The sequence below is a fragment of the Rousettus aegyptiacus genome, unplaced genomic scaffold (assembly GCF_014176215.1).
Source record: "Rousettus aegyptiacus isolate mRouAeg1 unplaced genomic scaffold, mRouAeg1.p scaffold_m13_p_1, whole genome shotgun sequence".
NCBI lineage: Eukaryota > Metazoa > Chordata > Mammalia > Chiroptera > Pteropodidae > Rousettus > Rousettus aegyptiacus.
In genome coordinates, this window is record NW_023416284.1 from 47,755,490 (window position 1) to 47,780,584 (window position 25,095).

The following is a 25,095-nucleotide window of genomic DNA, read 5'->3' on the forward strand; positions in this document are numbered from 1 at the left end:
TCTCTCATCTATTAGAATGCCAGATTGGGTAGAGTAGCATTCCATAGCTTAAGACAAGATTGGCGAGTTGCCTTTATCCATGGCAGAAGTAACAAAAGGAAGAATTTTCTTTTCAGATTCAGAAAAGGATGTTAAAAAAAAAATGTTATATCTATCTATAAAGAAAGAGAGAGAGAGAGAATATCCTGCAGAAGGAAAGTAAGAATTAAGTTAGTGTCTAGTTACAGGGTCAGAATAGTCTTTTCTGGGTATGAAATTCTAGAAGAGTTATATGTGGGGACAGGTGGGTTTAGTATTTCTAATTTCTAAGAGGTATACAGCAACGGTGAAGTACACAGAGGAATGAAGTCCTAATGTAAGAAATAGAAAGGAATTATAAGCCCAGTCAGTGGAAAGCCAAAAATACTACAGAAGAGCTGCACCTGGGATGTCTCCTCTCTTCACAAATGACTATCAAGAATGTAACATTTTATTTTTGCTATAGAACTCATTTAGATCTAGTAAAATAAAATCAAAGTCCATTTTCAGTAAAAGAAAAATGCATATAGACCTCAATCAAATAAATTACTATGTTTACAGTTTCATTCATATTAGTTATAAAGCACAAGTAGCCAATTATACTTTCTGAAAGAAATAAGAATGACTAATCTAAACTGAAATAATTGCCAACATCAGATGCTAAGAGGACAAATTACATTTTTGCCTCTTTGTAATACTGGCCTTTTGTTTAAAGAACACTAGAAAAAAGAGGTTTATAACATTGTTATCTGTCATTTACAAGATCATTAGAATATGTTCTCACTGGAGCAAATTTATTTACAAGTCTTAATTACAATGTACAACCTGGACCTCAAGGTAAAAAGAAAAAACAAAACACAACGAATGAGTCCCCTAAGTAATGGCAGTTATTGGGCTTGCTCTAAACTGATAGCAAATAACAAAAGAGATATGAAATAGCAAAAGAGATATACCTTTTCCAAATCTCCTCCAAACTCAGACTCCACTAGGTTAAGAGTTATCTCTTTCTTTCTCTGTAACTCATTTTACCCACTCCTCTCTCCTTATTCTGCAATGGTATTATGAGTATGTGAAGATGTGTGCATTAAGGGATAATGTTAATCAAAACATTTTGGGTTAATAAAACATATTCACATTATTTTCTGTCATCTTACTAGTCATCTTCCCACATAGACACACTCTAAATAATGAACATATTCAAATGACTTCTTGTGCTTAGTAAGTTATTTTGCTTGAAGACAGCATGGCATGAGGAAAGAGCACCGTGCTAGGAGAATTGACCCTTCACAGCTTCAGTTTCCATAAAATTGAATAAGAGTGAGCGAGAACAAATGAAAGCACAAGGATCATAAAAGTATTATTTGATTGAACCATGTGAATTTGCTGATATTTGGCCATTTCTGAAGTGGCAGTTATGTTGGTTTAACATCATAGTTTCTTTTTTAATGTTCTTTCTAATGTTAAATAGTTCAATCTAACATACATTTTACAATTCAAAATATGTTTAAATATAGAAAATCTATTTATTATAGTTACTCTGTTGAAAAGATAGACTTTACAAAAGGAATATATTGTGCTCGATAGTTAACATGATTCACAGGTATAGCCTAAAGTTCACTTGTAAGTATATCATATTCTATTGTATCATGGTCAACCACTATCCTCTTCATTTTCCTGCCCCTCCCCTTCCCAAACAAGAGCTTAACTATGGCAGAAGAGAAATCAAATAATTTATACATAATTCATGTTATCTAGATATTACATCATCAAAACAGATTCATTCAATATAAGAGATATAAATATGATACTCAATTGAAGATAATTTGGTAGTCTCTTCTACCTTGCCATAATTTTAAGAACTTTGATTTTGTAACTCAAACTATAGTCCTCTAAGATATCAAAATAGAGGAGCATTTAAGATCTTGCTCCCCAGCATATGTCATCAATTTGGCTCAAATAAACTCATAAAAGTGCAAAAAAAAACAGATACTACAATATAATAATCAGAGAAATGATAATTCAAACAAACTAGATATTTCCTTTTTATTCCTAGTCTTAAAAACCTAGGCTCTACAATTCATAAAAACAATTCAAGAAACCACTCACTCAAGTTTTGCTTACTTGTTGGGAGGTTATTTGGCTCAGAGTACCGTATAAAGGCTGAAAACTAGGCCTGTTACTACTGCTTTCTCTGGTAATCATCAACAACTCCACATCCTGATTAGTGTCTTATAAGAAGTCGTGTGCCCTCAGGGACCTCCTAGGGAGAAAAGATTAGTTCATGCAGTACTATTAGAAAATGAATAAAGTACTTGAATTTGTGATGTGACCAAAAGGTGTTGTAGCAGTGTTAAGAGAATGGAGTGTTTATATGAGGTTGTTTATTGATGTGCATAAAAGATGGTCACTAGGTATGAAGGGAATAAAGAAAAAGTTTACTCTTGAAGGAGCAGGAGTTACTCCAGGCTTAACATAGAGAAAGATTAGTAAGAGGAGCTATACCTGTGGGCTAGAAGACATCAGTCTCCAAGAGCAGAGGTAAGAGGCTTGTGTCCTAACACATAAGTGTGTAGTACAAAGGAGAGGACACTAGAGAGGGAGATTCCAGGCATGGAGAAAGAAAACCAAAGCTCATACCAATTGTTCATGAGAGAGACTTTATTTCATACTTGGAGTCCTTTACCTAGTTTTCCAGTCCAAGGGGAAAGCCTCTGGGTGCAGGCACATTGCCAGAAGCAAGACATCATAGTGGGCAGATTCACTGACCAGGAAAAGAGAAAATTGTGTTTCCCAGTGGCATTCCTTAAGATACCTTCAAAAAATTTCCTTAGTCAAGTAAGTTTCAGAGCCACCTCAGGCTCTGTCTTATTTCAGGATTTTACAATATACTAAACAATCTTACAAACATATATTTCCTAACATATTTAACTATACAATCTTCTTTACTAACAACATCAATTAACCACTTCCACAGAACACATTTTGAGAAATGTTTCTTATAGAAGCAATTAACTGAGCCCATGGCTTTAGCCCCAAATATTTAGTGTTCATAATTATCACTGTGTGTCATTAAGACTGGCTTAGAATATGTTCCTGTCTTTTATTTTTTTTTAATTTCTCCACCAAAAAGCAAAAAATGATAGAGTAAAAGTTTTTTGTTATGATTAAAATGAATTGTGAGACCCTTAAAGAAATAAACATTACGTATTTGGAAATTTCACTAAAGAATTTCCCAACAAGGCCAAGTAAATTAACAATTTTTAATATTTGATTTTATTTAGCAGTTAAAAATCAATAACAATAGAGAAGTTAGGAGGAAAGCAGGCAAGATGGGGTGGAAGGGATGCAATAATCTTGTGACTCTTTGTGTTCAGAAAAATGATTGCTTATAATGATATAATACATTTAAAGAATAGGTTTTTTTAATACAGTTTGTTTAGAAGACAACTAAAAATAAGCTTAAATAATGTACATGACTTTATATGCATATCTTTATTCATTTCATTTTGTTCATAATATATAAAGTTTAGCACAGATTACTAATAAAAGATTGGGATATATGATATTTTTGCGCATCAAGAAATTATTGTAAGTATTAAGTAAAACATGAAAACCAGTAAAGACAAGTTCATTAGGCTGGTGCTAATTTCCATAGTATGGCTGAAATGAAAATAACATTAATTAAGCATTTATATTGTCTCATTTATATCGTACAACAACCCTGCAAGATATCTGTTATTGACAGATATTAACAGAGGTTAAATTACTTATTTGAGCTTTTCATTATATAATGCTGATGCCACTGGAGCAAGTTTTACTGATAGCGTCATATTCATCTCGTTTTCTATTTCTTTATTTGGAAAATGTACATTAAATGCCTACTAGGTGCAATGTATTGTGCCAAACAATATGAACAATGGAATAGGGAATTTAACAAAGTTTCTGCCTTTACACAGCCTGGGCCAGGAGTAGACAAGCCCAAAATTACACAGAGTAGAAAGTGAGGGAAGAAGAGAAACAGGAAAAGAGGTGACTATCACACATTTAATAAAATGAACGCATAGTCTGTGTTCTTTTAAGACCAAGCTCTTCACCAAACCAGAGACCAATCTGGCTACAAAGAGTCCCCTGAATATGAGACATTGGTTTTGCAGTTTCTCTTTTTGTGGCTTGTTGGGGAACTGCTTCATGGACCAATACGGGGAATTCATTTGTTAGAGATGTTCAGTCAACATGTTTGATAAGAAAACAGTCATTCTAAAATCAGAATAGGTAAATAAGTAAATATCTTCAGGGTTACTATTTTTTTATTAGTTCTACACCTACATTTGTATACATATAATCCACAGTCTTCAGCTGAGTCTGTTCTATCTCGCCATGTCTTTTTTGAGCCTGTATTTGTGATGAAACATTCTAGCTATAGTACATTTGTGCACTTAAGACAGAAGAGAAATTCTTATCTATGTTTTATCCTATGAAGATTTTTGTAATACTACAATAAAGCCACTAAGACTTCTAACTCTCTCATTTAAAAAGTGCAATATAAATTTTTGATAGGAAAATTTTTTAAATGACTTGGTATAAAGTCAATGTAGTGTTAATTATGCAGTATATTCAGCCTTAAATATATCCCAATATTTAATGAGAGTGGTCTATCAGATTAAAATTCTGAAATGGGAATTAATTTTGGATAGTTAACGTGAAACATAATTATAATTATCTGAGATTCACACTTTTTCTGATAATGCCTGACTATCAGGATTAAACAACATAAAAGTTTGCCCTTATAAACTCTAATTTGGTGGCTGCATTTTTTTTTAATTTTTCCCTCATCCCAAGAACTATCCAAATGAAAGTTTTTTGTGTACTAATAAAATCTAGGGTACACAATACCTGAACACTGACCCTTTAAATGTTTGTCCCTTGAAGGTGAGTTTAAATCAAATAAAAATCACATGCCCATGTCTCTAATCCTATTTCTTTTTCCAACTCCGAAAAGAGTCTTGCTGTCCTTACTGGATAATCCCACCACCACTGTGCCCAAGCCTTCTTGGAAATTAGTTAAGTTTAGAGCTTCGACTAATATGGATACTACAGAATTCCTATGAGAATTACAGCATCATCTGGAGAATATCTGCAGTATAAACATCCATAATTTATTCACTTGACAAAACATTTACCAGAAAGAAATCAAAGATAAATGTAGGAAAGACCAAGAGGATGAAATTCAGAAGCTAAGTGTGTTTTACAGTAAACTGATGAGCTGTAATTCCAAAGCTCTAATTTTGTTGGAATCACAAATATTATTTTAATTAACCTCAATCTTTTCATGTCTAAATCATGAAAAAAAAAGAGCAATTTTCTTTCTTTCTTTTTTTTTTTTTTAAAAAAAAAAAGCCTTTTGTGGCACAGATGTCAAGGGAAATTAAAATAAAGAAGAATATCTTCTAGGAATAACAAAGATTATAGTAAAATGTTCCTTTATACTTTCAAATCAGCCAAAGCCAGAAACCCATTAATTATATGTTCTTAAAGAATAAAATTTTCAGAATATCTTTTCTTTCCTGGATTGTTTTCTTATTAACTTCAATTTGACTTAATAAACCATTCATTTATTTCTCATTTTTCATTACTTGCAATTTCCTCAAAATTGCACACATCATATTGTAACCTATGATAGACTATGCATTTATAAAAAACGCATATGTAGTTAAATGTGACAATATATTTTAAATTTTCATTAATTTAATGGGTATTCTTAAAATCATCTTTTTCATTTACATAATACACTATTCAAAATGTCAAATACGTAAATGTAAATTATATGCATTTATTTTTCAAAGCATCATTGGCTTTATACTCTGCAATTAATATTGCCTGGCACCGGTCTTTATTTTCTCAGCTCTTCTATTCACATACACAAACAACCTCAACACTCTACTGGTTGGAAAATTGTGATTCTTCTGGTCTTCATTTTAACTGGAAAAGCCCTATACAAATATAGTAACATAATTCTCTGATTCCCTATCTGAACTGCTCAAGATGTGACCCAGACAGCCATATTCATTTTAACAAAACAATACAAATTCTCTTTGCTCTTCTGTCCTAAGAAGGGGAGAAGTTTCTCTAGAACTGAGATTCTATCTTCTCCTTCCATTCAAACCTCTCTTCTAACCTCTGCCATCGCCTCCCCTGGCGTCAGGCCTGTCATAGTGTTCCGTGTCATGAAGTAGCTGAATTAATATTAAAAAGTGAATTTATTTAATGAAACTACAACATTTGTTACAACCTCACAACAGCCAATGAAACGAGTTATATCAAGATACAGGGGGTTGACTGATCCTTACATTTTTATCTTTTAAAAAGTTAGGCTTGACTAAACAAAAAACAAAAGTTCCTTCCTCTGACATTTTCTCTTTCCATTCCTGTGGCTTGGTGAAAATTGTATTTTTTCAATTCAAGAAAGTAATAGTGAAGTAATATTAACAGTAGGGACTAACACTTATTGATTAATTGTTTATAGTGTGTCTGACCCTGTCCTAAGCACTTGATATATTAATTCATTTAATATGTAATAAACATTCTAAAATGACATGCTTTCTGATCTTTTAGAGTCCTTCTGTTACTTTGAAGCCATCACCACACAGTCCCTAGTTTTGATAGTTTAAGTTTTGGTCTTTTAAAAGTTCACCAAAGCTCTAGTTTAGATTCAAAATATTTGGGGGGACTAGAATTAGAGATAGAATCCTAATGCTTATTTGACTCAGCGATCTAATTTATCAGTCCTTCTGGGAAATCACCTCTATGTTTGTGTTTCCAATTGTATAACTCTCATTTATACTTACCAAGCGTGAAGACTAAAAGTTGATACTTCAAAGCTATATTAAAACCTAAGTTATATGAGGAGTCTTTCTAGCCTTGAATCAGAACTTGGACTGTGGTTCTGAAGATCTTGATGCCTGGTTTATAGGAAACAAACCCAGATTTACGGCCAGAATTAATCTGGCTATGCTGTTTCCCTGCTCTTTCCTCTGTGCTACAGAGAATTAGGGTTATTTAGAGCCACTAGAAAATATTCGATTCCCTTGGATTTCTTGCTACCTTTATGAGCACTCTATCTTGATTCCCTTTCGTATGACTCTTCCCAGCTCTCCTCCTGCCTGGATCTCTTCCCTCAATGCATTGATCCGCATGAGAATCCCTGTTCCTTAGGACTGGCTAGAGCCAGTTTTATGCCATTCTCTGGCAGAAAGGATTAGGACCTATTTCACCTTTCCCCCTCTCACGTCAGACACATTCTCCTAGATACCAAGTCAACAACAAACATTATCTTTCAGTTCTGCACCACACATCCAAAGTTGCACGCAACCCCATCCTGCTCCCCGAGTCGGATTTCCCTTCATTCACATGCTTTTTTAAAAAACTTATTTTACGATAAATCTCTCAGCATTCCATGCAGCTTAATAAAGATGCAGTGAAACCTGACCTCTGTTGCTAATGCAGCCACCCTGACCTTCCTGAATTCCAATCTCTAAATTCTAAGCATGTGATCAACATTTCCACTGCATGCATTGCCAGTACCACAGATTCGGTCGTCTTCCCAACTAGGCTTGCTCTTCCTCCAAAGTTTTCGTTTTCTGTTAAGGGAGTCACAATTTGATTCTCATTTGTTTCTTATTCCCTTGTTCAATCAGGTACCAAATTTATAGATTCTACCCTAAAATTTCCTCCTTTTTAATCTATTTTCTCTCGAGGCTCCTGGCACTGCCCTAGGAGATAGTCTGACATTGTCTTTTTACTTTTGAGACAGCTCTCAAATGGCTACAACAACTCAACCAGATTTAAAACTATAATAAGAATGAATGATTCAGCAATTCTGTAGATTCTAATATAGGACTAGTTATTTCTACTAGTATTTTTAGAACAAGTTCAATTAAATCCAATAGGAATCTGAATGAGGATTATGGCTCTGCAATCACTGGAAAGAACAGAATTATATTAGGAAGTGATATAGCAATAATTTTAAGGGGAAAATGTTTATTATTTTAGCATGATCAGTGAAACATCAGTTCAAGTCACTGGAGGTGATTGTGGTCTTATTATTTCAGTAACATATTGAGAGAAATAATAAGAAAGAATATTATGGTAGCAGATATTTCAGCCCTGGCTGTGTGACCTCAGTCAGGTCACTGGTCTCTCTGAGATATAGCTCGTCCACTTATTAAATAACAGAATTAGCCTAGATCAGCAATTTTCACACTGTTTTTAGGAGCACCATGGGTTTGGAAGGTGCTGACAAGCTGGTCTCTGGGTGCAATGCCTCCTCCAATTCTCACTGCTCTCTTTCCCTGGTTCCCTCATTCTCTCTCGCTCTCTCTTTCTCTCTCTCCAGAAAAGTTCTATTGAAATGTTTTACATATTGGGCTATCTCTCTTCCTTTTGAAGAAAAGGATTTATGAGCTAACCCTTCCTCCTATAAAGCCCTTCCACATTAACTTATTTTTATAGTTGCTGCTCATACTAAAACTTAGGGCCTAAATTCATAGATCTTTTTTATTTTTAAATTCTCCTAAAAATGATGACATGTGGTTTATCTTAAACCCTCTTACCTGCATGGACTGTTGCAGAAGTTACTTGTATCACCAACTGTTCACATGTCCAGGGCTAGAGGAGACTCCAAGCTTGAGATAAGGCAAAGACTTATGGTTTCTTGCTAATCATACTTGCCAGGTGTGAGTACCAGGAAACTCTTTTGTTAAATACCTCAGAGAAACAGCTTCCTTGGAAATTTTCCCTTTTCTCTTTTTCCTCTGCTGAGCGACCCTAGTAAGTTATTTATCTCTTCCGATGTTAATTCTACTCAGCATAAGTTTACTGAGTGCTTACTACATGTAAGGCATTTTCCACTTCATTTTTAGTTTTGTCCACGGCCATTTCCTCTTCTGGGTGGTCATTTTTTTGATGGGAGCCTACCTGTTTCATCTTTTTCTTACTTCCTCTCCCTAGCACAACCCTTAGGCACGGTTAGCATAGAAAAGACATTTTTGGTTGAAAAATGATAGATCATCACGATTGGAAGTGAACTATTCTTCTTTGAAGGTCTAAAGTGTTATCCAAAATTAACAGCTGTGATTAATTTGCTATCTGGGTTTTGTACCCCTTATGTCCTTAACACCGATGTGATTTTGAAGCCAATAGTTCCTAAAACCAGGAATGGTCGAGTCTGATGATGAACAATGTACAATTAATGGCCTCCAGATCCTGGAGCATTTATTATCCCTGAAATACTGAGATCTTTAAGTTTTGAAAGATCTCAGTGGGTTTGAGTTCATTGAAATTCTAGGTTTTGAGTCTACAGGTAGAAAAATCGGAGCACTCACAAAATTATTGTTATTGCCAAGTACTAAGATTTGACATTTAAGAATTTCGTTATTAAAGTTAAATTTTAATTTTAAAATTAAAATGTATTTTTTGGTCAAATTGAAGACATGAAGGTAGTTAGTATATAGTTTAAAACTACAGTGGAATAAACATATACCTCACCCAAGTTTGCTATTTGCCTGATGTCAGAAATTGGATTAATGTAAAAAGGGGAATGTACCATATGCTATTCTCTATTTCATGTCACTATTTGATCAGAAATAACATCGAATTGAGCCCAGTTGTCTGGATTTCACTATAACTTAAAGCAAGAAATTTGGGCTGTGTCACATCCCTAAAGTTCTACTCAGCCACTATTTCCTGCCACTAAAATGGCCAATGCCAACTTGATAGACATTTTCATTAATTAAACGTTATTAAAGAATATGTATATATAGAGAGAGATTCTTTAATTCAAAACAAATTTATACTTCTAATTACATACATTTCCACAAGTTTACAGTTTTGTTTCCTAATATTTCCCTTATTCATAAATGTACTATGGTTTGAAAAATCAATATTCAGGGCCATCTTTATCATATCATTAGCCAACCAATTTTAACAAAGTAATGATAAAATATAATGTATCATATAACTTTCACCAAAATTATAAATTACACAGTATTGCTAGAGATATACTTCTGTTTTAAATTCAAAAGACCAAAGGCAGTGAAATACTTTGAGTGGTTATTTTAAATATTAATCATATTTTATGAAAGCATAAAAAAGTAAAATAACAAAGGAATGGGTGCCCCAAATTAGTATGTTAGTTGAAAATTGAAAAAGTCATTCAATTACCTGTACTTTGCCAGGCAGTCAATTAGGCTGACTCTTCCAAGTCAACTGTCTCAGCCTACAAGGAAAAGTTAACATGATTGTCATCGCTGAGTTTCCAAGGTTTATTCCTATCAAGTTTCATAAGGTCTTTTTTTTTGAAGAGGGTGAAACTTTATGGGATCCACTTCTCACTATATTAATAATAAAAATTAATCCAATCAAGAAAATCTGCAATTTAATGTAGAGAAAACCAAAGACCCATGAGCACTTAACTACAGAGAAGCATATACAAATATCAAATCATAGCCAATTTGAATCCTGAAATTGTAACCTTAGGCTAATTATGCTTAAAATGAATTTCGATTGCATAGATTGAGGATTCCTAGAAGACAGCGGGCATTTTCACTGTTACTGTCAGTGTGCTCTACTCCTGAGGGATGGATTTCTTAGCTGTATCAGATGGAACTGAGACCCAGTAGTGTAGATTATGAATATGCTTGCATTTAGCAATGGGGGAAATAAAAGTGATCTCATTAATATAAATATGCATAAACTAAGAATTTTCAGTGAGTCAAAATAAGATTTCAACTATACTGCAGGTGTCCAGTCATGTTTTGCATGACTGAGATATTTAGCCATGCCGTCTAGTTTGTATCAGTGATTATATCAGCAAGAAGGCAATGGCCCTTTGGACACCAGAGCCATCTCAACTAAGTCCCTGCAAAAACAAAACAAAGCAGAGAAAAACCAAACTACCATATTTCATCTGCATACATCTATTATCCATCAGTATATCTCTATAAGTAGCACAGTGACTATTACTATACTCGAGCAGTCCTAGCTAGGTAGGACATACTAGACACTTAATAAATATTTATTGAATTAATAAATTGAATTAAAGCTGGATGAAATTAATTATTTCGTAGTTCCGATTCTATTGTGAATTTTTAAAACTGATCACTTTTGGTTCTTCAACACTCCCTTGAATCTTATGATTAGAAACTGAAAAAGTGAAAAACAAGTGTCTTGTATTGATAGCTCTTTTTTATTTATGTTTACAGGCAAATGGACATAGTTTTGTACATATGGAACATGAGAAAGCTGTATTACTACTGAAGAGTTTCCAGAACACAGTAGACCTAGTTATTCAACGTGAGCTTACTGTCTAAATATTTTTTATAAATAGTGAAGATATGTCTAGCCAGACCTAATGTTCAAAAATAAATTTATACATAGAAACAAATTTTGCCAATTGCTGGACCAATGGCAAACATTAGTGCCAAATGTATAATACTATATGTTAGCACTGATCATCCTTAAAAATGTTAACTATATAAATATAATGTTTATGTGGTTATGTATAAGTTTTAATTGTCAGCCTCTGGCTGTGCATTGGTGCAGTTTTGTTTTTGTTTTTTGTTTTGTTTTGTTTTGTTTTTTACCAAATAAGTTTCTTCTCGAAGTGGATTTCATATAATTTCAGAGCACGGAAGCACACATAAGCTCTTTATGAATTCTGCTCTCCATCAGAAACACTGCCTCAAAGTTGTATATGCCTTTATATAGAAAATACAAATATGAAGAATTGTAATTCCCATAAAATATTTCTAGCACAAGGTACATGTTGGCATATCTACAAAAGAAATATAGAAGAAAACAATATTTTCATAAACTAAACATCTTGGAATGAGAAAGAAAATATATCTTAAAATAAGACTTTACTATATTGAATCTTTTTCAACAAAAATTACATGATAATGCCTTATGAAAGTAATTGTACATATGGTATAAATGTTTATATTTGGTTCCATATTCATTTGCTAAATTCTCATAACACAGAATGAAATATTTCATAAATTGGCCATTTATCTCTGGGACCTGAATAAAAATAGGACAAACCAATTTATTCAATGCCTTTAGATAATTACAATACATGCAAAGTTTAAAAAAAATAAAACATACTAAAGGTCATTGCTGATAAATCTTTTTCACCACAAATTTAAGCAGTGAATGATGGGTGGCAGGAAAGGTATTGCTTTTTTTCATTCAAGTTTATATTGATTATAAACTGTAGCCCCTGTGATTTCTTTACCTGTAAATGTGGAATTTATTTGTGTGTTGCTTTATCTAATTTGCTATTTTTGAACAATTTAAAATGAGTTTGGGGTATTGATAAAATTTATCATTAAGAAAGGCTGTTGTTAGAAAGTTATGGTGGGAGATTTAAAAAACTTTGGTATTTAAATATGAAACTTCAAATATAATTTCTCAGAGCTATAGCCTACCCGTATTATTAATTTCAGTGCCTGTTTTTGTGGGCAGAAATAGAGAAAATACTTTTTTTTTCCAGAAAAATATCATAGTATATAAAATCCTGAACTTTGTGTCACTGGAGAGAAAAATAAGCATAGTTAACATAGAATTAGTTATTTTTACATTGTTTTCTTCTATAAATGACCAACTCATTTTATAATCCTTTAAAATATTTCTTTTATATATTAGTCATTAATTCGATTAAAATATTAATTTAAAATTCCAGAATAATTTCCCAAAGTCAGTTGTTTGAATTCTCTCTTGTATTTCCACAAAGCTCTTTTTAATATATATATACATATATATATAGATATATAAAATAAATTTACTTTACATGCTAGTATTTCAAGTATTCCAGTAGGGTTTTCACAGTAGTATCACATATTGACATTGCCAAAGCTCTGAGAATAATATTTGTAAGTTAATTGTTTTATGGGGACATTGAAAATATTGTATTTTTGTAGGGCCTATTAAAATGAATGTCACTTATTAGAAGTACAGTGGTATTTTTTGGCAGTAGAATTTGTCACTTGAAGGCAAATGATACTTCACTTTATAGATGATGCACTAATTTTGATGTTGCTTTATGTCAGGGTGACATTATACCATGATTTTATAGAGTTTGACATTTAACAAATGATTAAATGATTGGCCTATTTAATATGTTTCCCAGAAGTAACTTTTAAATGCATTTTAATATATTTACAGTTTCTGATGAGAAATGTTTTTCAGAGCCTAATTTTCTTTGTCAAAAACTTGCACCAAACCACCATATCCAGCCGCTATTATCGGATGATCATCATTAATCAAGACAGAGGCCCTCACTGACCTCACAAGATCATTTAAAGGAAAAACAAAGTCAAGGGTGTGGTTTGGTGGCAATGAAGCATCCCAAATCATCCCATCAGTTTTGTTTAATCTTTTATGGGTGAGGTGAGAGGAGAGCCAGTGATAGGACGTCCCAAGTCTTTTTTCTTATGTCAGGTTTCCACGTCATCTCCAGGGCTTCAGGAGATCCTTCTGAGGCACAAAGCTGAGAGGGTCATGATCCTAGTAAACACCTCTGCCACTCCTAATATGACAGCATTGTCTTGGCCAATGCTTTAATCCTTCCTGTTCTGCAGTTCAGAAATGAGGAAAAGCAGAAAGGGATCTCTCACCACCTGGAAAAGAAATCTGATATGCCAAAGCACTTCATCATCAATTTTATTGCCATGCTGCATGCTGAGAAAAGGCAGGTAATTTGCAAAGAGGCCTTTATTCTTTTTAGGTTGAGTAGGGAAAAAAATCACTAGACACCTGAGTGGGGGGATTCTAATTGATTCCACTGGTGACCAAAACCAATAATATATTGATTTTTGAGTACTGACTTTTTTGGAGTAACTGGTATTGCTGCCAGAAAATTGTTTCTGAAATAAGAATCTGGTTTATATTAACAAAAACAAAACAAAACAAAGAGATAAGGGTATGCCTTTAAAAAAGAAAAATCAACAACGACGAAAGAATGGAATTCACAACGGCTCCAGAAGACTCTGCCTCTGGTCTTTGATTTTTATTGACATCTTCCTGCTGAGAGATCTGTCTGTATCCTATGGATCAGTAAGACACAATGGAGGGAAATGAGCAAGATCAGAGGTGGAAAGAGCAAGCACTGAAAATTGTTAGTAAAATTGCTGCGGATTTTATAAGCCAAACGGGCATTAGCAAATATTTTTAAGCTATTTTAATGGCTTATAATATGTTGTCATGAAATTTCTCTTACCATAATTTCAGCATTCCAGATAACACAAGTCACCTAAGAAACAATAATTTCAAAATATAAGTGTACTTTCAAGAAGAGATAATCGGTCAGTATGACTACAAATATTTATATCGTGCTAATTTATTGCTCACTGAAAACTATAAACTATATGTGTCCCAGTTAATTAGATTTGTAATTACATAGACATCAAACAAGTTCAGTTGTTTCTGGGCCTTCCTTTGGATTACCACCTTCAAGACACAAAGCATTTTTAAAGAGGGGGTGACAAACCAGCATTAATTTGTTTTTAATCTTGAAGATGATCACACACATATCACTAATATAATGGCTTATTTAAAGTAGGACTAAACTATTTTTTTACCAGGAGGGCTAAGGAGAGAATATTTGGAGGAAAGAAAACCGAAGAAATTAGATTCAAATATTAAGTGACAATTCAAATATTATCTGAATTTGCCAAAATCATGAGATGAAGGAAGCCAGAAAAAAAACATTTTACTTTTAACCATAAAATCTACTTACTATCTTCACCACAATTTAAAGTTTTGGGAAAACGGTGTGTTTGCCACCACCTTGTCTTTTCATTGGCTTTCAATGCTGCCCTCAGCCGATGTCTGCCCCTCATTGGCACACAGATAAAGAATGTCTATTCTGATGAATATACTGTTTTCATGAGACAACAGTTCAGCATCACTGAATAAAAAGCCAAGCTGGTATTAGATGGCCACTCCAAGTGTTTGGTAAATTCAGACAGGTTCAATTCCTGATGTACTGACCAAACAGCAGGTTTATTGAAACACTGGGTCAGTAAAAAGTTAGACAAATAATGAAGTCCAATAAGTTAAGAAGATGGATCCTTCATCTAGTATCAAGAAAAGCAAGGGCTAGATAGAGTTCCAGTAAAGTTCCTCTCACAGAAATCCTAGCTATCTCTGAAATATTCAAACACTGGGTTGGTGATATGCCCTCTCTTACGGTTGTAGTTATCTGATGACGTAGGAATTGGAGGGGAATCTTCAGATTTGAGAGCGCTTGCATAAACTTTTCTCCTTAGCCACACAATTGTGTTCCATTTTAAAAAACTATCTTGCTTCAGCCAGGCATACTTCTCCATCATTCAGCGAGAGCATCCCCCAGGTTTACATTATAGCAAGAAAATAAGGTGTGGGCTGTGGAAAAATAGGTGTGTGAATAGAAAGTATGTGGGTTAATATTATGGGAGATCCTGGGCGTTTGCCTTCCTATGTATCCTTTCAGGTCAATTTGATCTAAACTCTTCAGAGAATATATTTTCTGAGAGACTCCACTAGACAAAACTAAGGCAGATGCAATCAGGTTCTGTAGTTACATCCTGAACCTTCTGGGGGCGTTTCTGTTTCTAGTGTGTAAAACTGACCTCTCCTCATTGCTGCTGCTGTTGCTGTAGATTCTCTGATGTTCCAAAGGAAGCAGGTGGCTGCTCTGTCCTGCTGACACAAGGTTGAGAGTCCCTCTTAGAGTTCTAACTGTCCGGAGACCCTTGAGTATCAACTGATGGTTCCCGCTGCCAGTTTGGGAGAAACTTTGTTGGGTGATCAAGGAGCCTGGAGTAGTAGCATTAAGCAAAGGCAGAACACTTATCACGTCTCTGACAACAGCAAACAGTGCTTGTGTGCAAGGGCGAGGGGTGGCAAAATGCCTTAATAGGATTTTGTTTCCACATCTGTTTTTAAAATGTTTAATTTTGCCATATCTGAGCCTCCTAGCTGATTGTCATTTGGGGCAGGTTCCAAACTTCCTCCCTTTTGACACTGTCTGCAAAAGAGTGGTTTGGAAACACTCTCTCGTGAGGGTCTAAACTGCACAACTTCTACTTCGCAGAATTCAGGCATTTCTGATAAACGGAGGGAAAACTTCACTCTCAGATTTGATTAGAAAGAATAAATGAAAATCGAGGAATATTGAATCCCCTGGGCTTTTAACTATGTGATTATCAAAATCTTCCCTGAGAGCAGTTTTATGGCAAGTAAAGAGAAAAATGGAAAGAGGGGAAACAAGTCACTGGTTCCAGCCTTAGCAGCATTGCTTCATCCGGTAGTTTCCCCGGTTGGATTTGCTGGAGGACGGTCCACTCACACTGGGATGTAAGGCAGGCACAGATGAGGAGGAGCCGTCTGGCTCTGTGTCAGTGCCTCCCCAAATTATCCTGGGCTGCAAAACACTTTTTTCTTTCTTGCTTGATTTTGTCAATGGCAGCACCTCAAAAAGTGAAAGCTTGTGACATTCAGGCGTTTATGTAGAAAGCATTGAAATCCTGTGACTCTTATTAGTCTGGGGCTGGAAACAGTGTAGGCCTGACGACCCCCTCCCCGCAAAAAAAAAATTGATGGACCCAATTTCCACAGGTGCAATTTTTAAATCTAGCATATTCTCCCCCTAAAAAACAAAAACAAAAAACTCTTTATTCTTTAAGCTGGCATAATTTTCAGTGTATGTACGAATGGATATTGAGGAAAAAATTAAATGAATCATCCAATCTCTGTAGTTTTTAAAGCACACATATTTTTTTAAACTATCACTGTTGCATAGTCATATTATTTGTGTCAGTGTTTTTCCAAAATAACATAAGTAAGCAGCCTGCATCTCTACACCTAAAATAAAATGTCTTAATAAAGAGACTTTATTTTCATCAGCAAACTGCACATTTCCTCCATAGGAAAATAATTACTGTAGCAGAATCTCAGTAATGCCTAAGATATGTTGTTCATAAATTCAAAACATTTGGGGACATTTTATTGAAGAATATAACAGAGGCATTAAATGCGAAGTTTATAAATATTTATTGAGCATCAACTATACACCAGGTGCTTCAAGGGATATAACGTGGTCTCCTCTGCACAGAATCTCACAGTCAAGTGGAAAGATGAGAGAACTTCCACAACAAAGACAGTACGAGGCAACGTGGTGAGTCTGTGTCCCTGTCCCCAACCCTCTGCATTGCAAAAAGAAGCAGAATCTTTAATCAAATCTTTTTGGGGTTTGAGCATGGTTGTTCCATTTGGACCTACAGGTAGATCTCCTTACTGGGTCCTAGGGTCTTTGGGAGGCCATTACGAATCTTTTTTGCCAGGATTTAGGGCAATATTTGATAGCCTATCAGGGAACATGGGAGTCCATAGGATCCAAAATTAGAATGATCTGTTCAGAAATACAGTGAGTTGAATAGTCCTTCAGGTGGTAGCATTTCATGCTTATTTATTTCACTCCCTTCAGCAGGGCGAAGAACATTTTCACTGCACGCTGTTCAGCCCATCCCATGAAAATACTGTTTGCATGAGGTTAGTCACACATATCCCCATATCATAGACATCTGTGTATTCTTCCAAGGAAAGTTTGATTCTCTGAATCTAAAAATTGCCTTTTTTTTTTTTTAATTTACCCTATACATTCTCAGTGTTTTAGACACCTAGACATCCTTTCCTTTCTCTGAGTACTCCCTGTGTTTTTCACCCTCAGCCTTTGCCCACATGGGTGCCTACTAGAATGTCTTTCCCCATTCTCTCTAAATTATCGAAATTACATGCAGCCTTCAGGGGCCAGCTCAAAGATCACCACCACCATGAAATTTTCCCTGATTTTAATTGGAAGAAATTTCTCTTCCTTAGAACCATCATATTAATTTTTACCTATATTTTATTTTATTTATCATATTCTAACTGAGGTCATAGTTATTCAGTGTTTGTTCTTTCTCTCCTATCATCTCTAAGCTCCTTGAGAGAATGGATCAGACAATATCAAGAAGAGGCATTCTAGATAGAGGTGCTCCCAGAGGTCACATCGGGTTTTGCTTACCATGTATCCATAGTGCTCGTCATAGTGTCAGAAGCATAGTAGGTGCTCAATAAACATTTGTACAATGATTGCATGGATGACAGGCCTGGCGCATAAACACACTTAATAAATATTGAACTAAACAGGAAGTGGATGTTCAATTTGCATAACCTTAAGCCGCTAACCTCTCTCTTTCTCAGTTCATTTACCAGTTCCAGTTTGTTTTGAATTCTCCCTTTCAGCCCAGTCCTCTTCACATCCTCAGAGTTTCTTGAGACTTTTTAGGCTCTTGTGCTCTGTTTCAGTTGTTGCATTTAATTTCCCTTCACGTGTTCTAAGGAGCTTAACACTGTCTAAAAAGTTTAAGAAGTGGCTTTTGTTCATTGGAGTATATCATACTTACCCTTTTGATTTGTTTGGGTTTTATTTTTCTTCTTGGAAGAAATCAGGCATGTATGATGTCAGACATCTCTCAGAGAAATGAATGCATGAGGTTGAACTTAGAGAGCCACAGCCTGGGTCTTCCAGGCATCTTAGAGAGCAAGCTCAGTTTCCACATTTTAACTGAGGCCCGAGGCCTGTAGAGTGAAGTAACTCTGTGACCTAAAAAAGACAAAAGTATGTGGCCGGATCCGGTTTTAGAAACCTTTCGAAGGTTCTTCTGCCTATACGTTGTGACTTGGTAGATTACCTTGCCCAAGCTATTTTAAAAATTTGGAGGTGTGGCAAAGAGTAAATGGAGTTGCGATAGGGACTAGGCTGGGGGAAGGAAGTTGGGAGGAGGAAGGCTTCAACCCTATTTTAGCTCTAAAATTTAACTGCTGCCTCGTGCTGCCTGTTCTAGAATAATGAAAAATCCGTCCACAGGCCTTCAGTCACAGCTCGTTGTGACAATGTTTACTCACTGCATTTCAGCCTCATTTCACGGGTAGATTCCACCACCTGCATACCAACAGCGAAAATATCTACAGCCAAAATTCTCAGGCCACTGCAAAAGCTATAAAATTAACATAATTAGCTATTCAGATAGATCACAGAAATTCTAGGTTATCTTGGCAAAAACCACACTTCCCCTCCCAAAACTTTTACAGAGGTCATAATACGTCATGTTGGTTTCAAAGTCGCAAAAACGCTGTTTATACTGCCACTGGCATCAACTTCACTGGATACTTCTCTTGTAGGGGAAAAGAATGGCATCCAGACCTTGAAAAGAAAAACAGTGTCTAAGTCAGGCGAGCCCTAGGTTGGTAAACTCTTTACCACAGTTCCTTTATTACCTCGTAGGATCTAGCTTTTCTTGCAAGGAAAGCATTCCTTTCTAAGCTTTGTCTCAGAAAGATTTCCCATATTTTTCTATTCAGTTTTCATAGCAAATTGACTACAGGAGTGAAATATTCCCAAACATTAAATCCATTTCTCATCTACAATTTTGCTTATACTAATAATACTAATTACTCCATCTTCTGCATTTTCTTTTTTTTGTTTCAAGAAAACTCGCTGTCTCTTCTTAATATGAGGAGATGCTTACTGATTGATTATGGTTTCTTTTCATGAAAGGAAGTTTCCTTAAACAAAATGTCCATCATTATTTTCTTTGATTATATGTTGCCTCTAGCTCTCTAGAGGCTTGAACTTGAGACTTACAGCTCAGTGTCTATATAGTTACATGAGAAAAAGAGTGCCAATGTCTGTTGGAACAAAAATGAAGTGGAAATAAAAAGTGAAATATGAATTGAGAGAGTAACATCACTTTAGAGTAGTAAGTAGGTAGGTGTATTTTAGAATAATAAGAGTACGGTAAGAATTTTAAGTAAGAGTACTTTAGAACAGTGAATAATAAATAGTAAGAGCAGACATAAAGGCTGGATGAAAGAGAAATTAATTAATAAGCTAGCAATGGAGTAAGAATGAGAAAGGGATAAGAAGGGAAATAAAGGACTGAAAATGCAGACGAGAAAGAAACTAGATAACAGAAACCAGACTCAAATGCAAATGCATCCTCCAGTGTCTCTGTGACTGTGCCTTTCCTTCACACAGCCACAGAATCCCCTGCCTCTCCCCACCTCCCTGCTGGCCAGACGAGCGATCTTTCAGGTCTTCTTGGTTTCTGGCCTCCTTCCTACCCTTTCAAAAGTAGAAAGAATTAAAAAAAAAAAAAAACAGCATGGATGAGAAATGTATTTCATTTAATTGTCATTTATTTTTAGAAACTATTTTTGTAGTATAGTCGGTAATTTTTTAGTCATACAACTCCTTGGTAAAAGGAAAATAGCTAAAGTTATAGATAATTACCAGAGAACTTTTCTGAAACAAAGGCTAGTATCAAACAATATAGACATAGATAAAAGTTCTGTGGGTAAATAAGGAAAATTATTCTATCGTAAGACAGAAAGGGACCTTAAAATGATCTGACTCATGTCTACCTTCAGGAAAGAATTAAGGCTGTGTTTAAATTCCTCCAGAGAAGAGTCTATCAATCCCTAACTAAACCATCCTGATAAAGCAACAGATCATGTATTTCATCCCAGTAAGACCCTCCGTTTAAGTTACCGGATTGAAGTCTGACATAACGCTATCTTCATACACAGTTGGACAGATCTACATACTTTTTAGAAACTTGTCCGTAGTTAGGGAGAGATGCCACTAGATGGCGCCCTTACACCTATATTTTAGAGATGCGTCTTTGCAATTCTTTAGCTTAGACTACCACACTGTGGACAGTCCATTTTTATACCTGTTGTGTTGATACAACTCTCAATAAATAATTTTTATAAATCTGTTTACATCCCCTTCTGTACTCTTGAGAAAGTTAATTTGAAACAACGCTATAATTTTTTAAAATATAAGAAAAAATTTAAGAGATTTTAGCTTGTTTTAAGCAGATTCTATATTTTTTGACTAACCTTTTCAGGTTTTATCGACCACCTCTGAGACGCAAACAAAAGAGAAAAAAAGAGTTCGCTCTCTCTAAGCCTTGGGTGAATGCGTACTTCAAAGTTTTGATATTCCTTATTGTTCAGTTTAATTATTGTCTGCCAGTTTAATAGTTCTCTAACTTGTTTGTGCTTTCCAAATATTTTGTGCCTATCTGCTATTATTTTAACTAAGTTTTTTCCTTCAGATATGCTCAATCCAAATAGGTAGGAAGATATTTGTCACAAATTCTTTAAAATGTTTTTTTAAATGAGCTCTGCAAAACTTAAACATCAGGAATTAAGTTTGCCTCGCTTATAGCCTTCCTAATATAATTCTAAAACTAGTCCAGCCTGAATATGTATGTATAGCTTTATTTCCAGCTGACATCTGGCAGTAATTAGGCACCTAGTATAAACCCCTAATTTTTCATTTTATCTATGTGTACAATAAATCAGCATAATACAATCAGATTTTACCTTATTTTAAAGTGAATAAGGAATGTATTTCAAGATGTATTTCATAAAATCATCAGATTCAAGAAGTAGTTTGCCATCTCCCCAACCTCCCTTCTTTCAGACAGAATGTTTGGGTACTGAAGGCACAGAGCTTCTGGCAGCTTTGGTGACGTGTCCTTAAGTTATTTTGGTTCTTAAGTATTTGGAACTTCCGGACCTCTAAATAGCTGGATCATTGATTAAAAAGTCAAAAGTTTCTGTTTACTTTTTCTAAGCTAATTATATCCTCTCACGGCTTAGCCAGCACCCTTGTTTGGGTCTTTCCTTTGCTAAATCCATCAAAGCCCTACTTATTTCAGAATTCCTGATGTTTGCCAACCATTTAATCTTTTTATCTTCCAACCCAAGCAAAGTAGAGGGAGAACAAGGTGTTCCTTTCCAAAGTCTTTGTAAAACTATTTAAATCCTCTGGTGTTTTTCTTCAAAGGAAACAGTTTCCTTCTGGCCACCGGATCCCCAGCTACTAATCTAGTGTGCTCTTTTCTTAGCAAAATCAGTTCAACCCTCTTTGGGCCTTGATGTTTCATAACTTCTTTATGACCTCAAACTGACCATTTTAGTGCACAATCTTCGGTTTGCCTACCAAGTGTGCTTCCTCTATTTTTAAGGAAAATAAATGTCTCCTGAACAAATTTAAATTGTACACAATGTGGCCACACATTTTAAAGCAGACACAGCAGGGGGCCACCATTGTTTCATTCTTTCCAACACAGCTTTTGGCTTTCTTATTGCCCTGTTTCCTATTTCTCCTCCTCCTCCTCCTCCTCCTCCTCCTCCTCCTCCTCCTCCCCCCCCTCCTCCTCCCCTTTTTTCCATCCCTTCTCAGGCTTTCATAAGCTTTTCATGACAAGTTTAGTTGTAGAATCTGGAACTAAATATTAGAATGGAAATGAGGAAGAATTTGTACTGAGAATGATGAGAAAACTTGCTTGAAAGTTATTTAGGTACTCCAATAATGGGTTTGTTTGGTTTGGTTTGGCAAATGCTGGTAGCACCTCTAAATTTTTGGTATCAACTATTACCTAAAGTATTTCCCTCTCTCTCTCTCACACACGCACACAGTGTGTGTGTGTGTGTGTGTGTGTGTGTGTGTGATGGAGAATCTTCATTTTGTATTCCTGGGAACAATGTCTAGGTCAGTGCTTCCTACCAGCATAGTTTCCATAAGTACTGAGATACTGATTCCCTTAGAGCATGAGGGCTTGTGGCTTATTGCTTTCACCTGGGACCTAGGGAGGCCTGATCTCTTTTACCCACCTGTACTCCATTAAGCAGAACAAACATGATCGTTTTATATCCGTGCCATAATGTAAAGAGGCTGGGTAGCTCTGCTTTTAGGCTCAACGAACAGGAAGATCGCCAACACTGGGTTGGAGAGTGGGGTCCTAAGCAGCTGAGCGAAGAGAAGAAAGCAGTGAGGGACTGCCACTTAAAATGCCTGGATCCCTCTGAAACATTCTTTACACTCCTCCCCATTCCTACCAAGGTGTTCATTGTCCATCGTGTTACCTCCCTGCAAAATTAGCAGTGAATGACAGTCATTCTCAACACTGGCGTTCGTTAGCCAGAATTCACCTGTAGAAGAGGCTGTAGGTAGGTGGTAGGTAAGTCTTATTCTACAAATTTGATTCTTCCTCTGTGTTATCATTATACAAACTGCTCTTGCCTTATAGTACTTGCCTTTCTTTGTTGTCCTTCCGTTTGTTTAAACTATCCATCTTTGATAGCAAGCCTTTGGACATTGCTTGTGTCATTCAACTTAGCAAGCAGTATTTTGCACTTGATGGAATCACACAGTCTGGTTATGACCAAGACAGACTCTCTAGCTGATCTACATTCTGATATATTCTTTATAAAACCAAGAATGTTGCTGGCAAACATTACAGATCTATGTTTGTAACCATTCCCTAGAGAAATCCAAACTCATCCTCTTCTCCCCCCAACACACACACATACAATCAGCACTGTTTTTTAGGTGTTCACATATTTTCCAAAAATGATAGTTAGTATGCCTGTGACCCATGGGTCTAGATCATCATAAACTACTCAAAGGCAAGGGACCATGTTTCCTTTTTTTTGTTTTAACTTTTCATAATATCTCCAACATGTTCACCTACATCCCACAACAATATATACTTATATTTAGAGTATTTATTCAGGCCTGTAGGTAGGTTTAAATAACTCTACTTGAGAAAAATGTTTGAGTAACTCTTTCCCAAGTCTTTTTCAGGACCATCCTAAGATTTGTCTTGTAGCCAATCTGTGTGCTTATCCTTTAAAAAATATATAGCTGTGACTAAAACAGTTCAATTCTTTTCTTGCTGTACATTCAATTTAATCAACAGATGTCAATGAACAAAGGATTTTAAGAAGGTGTAAATATAAATAAGCTTAGTCCTTCCTGTCAAGAAACACAGTCTAATGGGGTGACAGGTACATAAAAAGTCTAGTAAATGCTACTGTATAGGTATAAAATATGAGAGAAGTATAGAGAACAGCTTATTATCATTTTCTTTCCCAGTCTAATAAAATGGCAAATGCTTCCTTTCAGCTTTGTTATTTTTATAATACAGAGGAGAATTTTTTTCTATTTCCTTAGGATAGCAGGCTCCTTCCTATCTCTCATATATGTTCCAGGTGACAATGGGTGCATAAATAACAGCAGTGCCATCTTGAGTGAACCGTATCAGGAAGGAATAATCACTAGGCTAGCCAAGTTCTCTCTGTCCACTTTGACTTGGCTTTGTCCTTCCAAGAGGTTGCCCTCCTCGAAGGGTTAAAGCATGAGGGTCTGCAGGGCTCCAAGATGCTCCTCCCCCCTGTTGGGAGTGAGCTGAAGTCTGATAACTAAGGTCTGCTCTTCCTCAAAGAGGTCAGTCTGAGGAAAGGAGAAACTAGAACAGATAACCTTTAGTATCTCTTAAAATGAAATTTTGCTTTAAAATAATTCATATTTGTTTTAAATACCTAAGGGAAATGTACATATTTCTGGTGGAGTTATGTGTTTTGCATACTTACATGAACCTACATAGAAAGAAAAGATAGCACTCTTCCTGTTAGCAAATACCCCGCTGTTAGGGGGATGCTTTGTGTTTGAGAAAAGGATAGGACCCATTAGAATCCAGTAAGAACAGCAACTTGAACAGCACCCATGATAAAATTTTCCAGGAATTAAAAAAACTAAAGAATGCCTGGAACTCCTCAGATAACTGACAAGTCTCAGTCGTGCCGTTCAAATGGGCAGCTGAAGTAGCTGCGTGGTGCATCCCTCAGACCCAGAACTGGTCTTCCAGTGTTGACCATTTAAATGGCCCTGGCAACATCTCTAAGCATTAAGAAGTGGTAGCCATCTAAATCCCCACAGGTTATTCTGAGAGAAGAATCTCTTCAGAGATTACATTGGCTAGGGAAACAGCAGATATGGTTTTATATCTAACAAAATCAAAGAACTTTTTATTTGTTCTTTGAGGTTAAAATCAAGGATTTTTCTTTTAAATCAAGTTAGGATATCCCTAAAGGTGAGACAGCGACTATAAAAATGGTGGATTCAGCCATGGTTTAGAAAAT

General features: G+C 35.5%; 1 protein-coding gene across 7 annotated transcripts in view; it reads left to right on the plus strand.

Annotated features, from left to right (window-relative positions):
* Positions 1-20,257, plus strand: part of LRRC7 (leucine rich repeat containing 7) — a 440,527-nt gene extending 420,270 nt beyond the window's left edge. For 6 of the 7 annotated variants that reach the window (XM_016148942.2, XM_016148946.2, XM_016148947.2 and 3 more), the window contains one exon: positions 11,277-20,257. In XM_016148942.2, the coding sequence (XP_016004428.1) occupies positions 11,277-11,384 (108 nt within the window). In that variant the 3' untranslated portion in view covers positions 11,385-20,257. The remainder of the gene's footprint in view (positions 1-11,276) is intronic. The other variant, XM_016148945.2, reaches the window with a different exon arrangement.
* Positions 20,258-25,095: the final 4,838 nt, after the last annotated feature.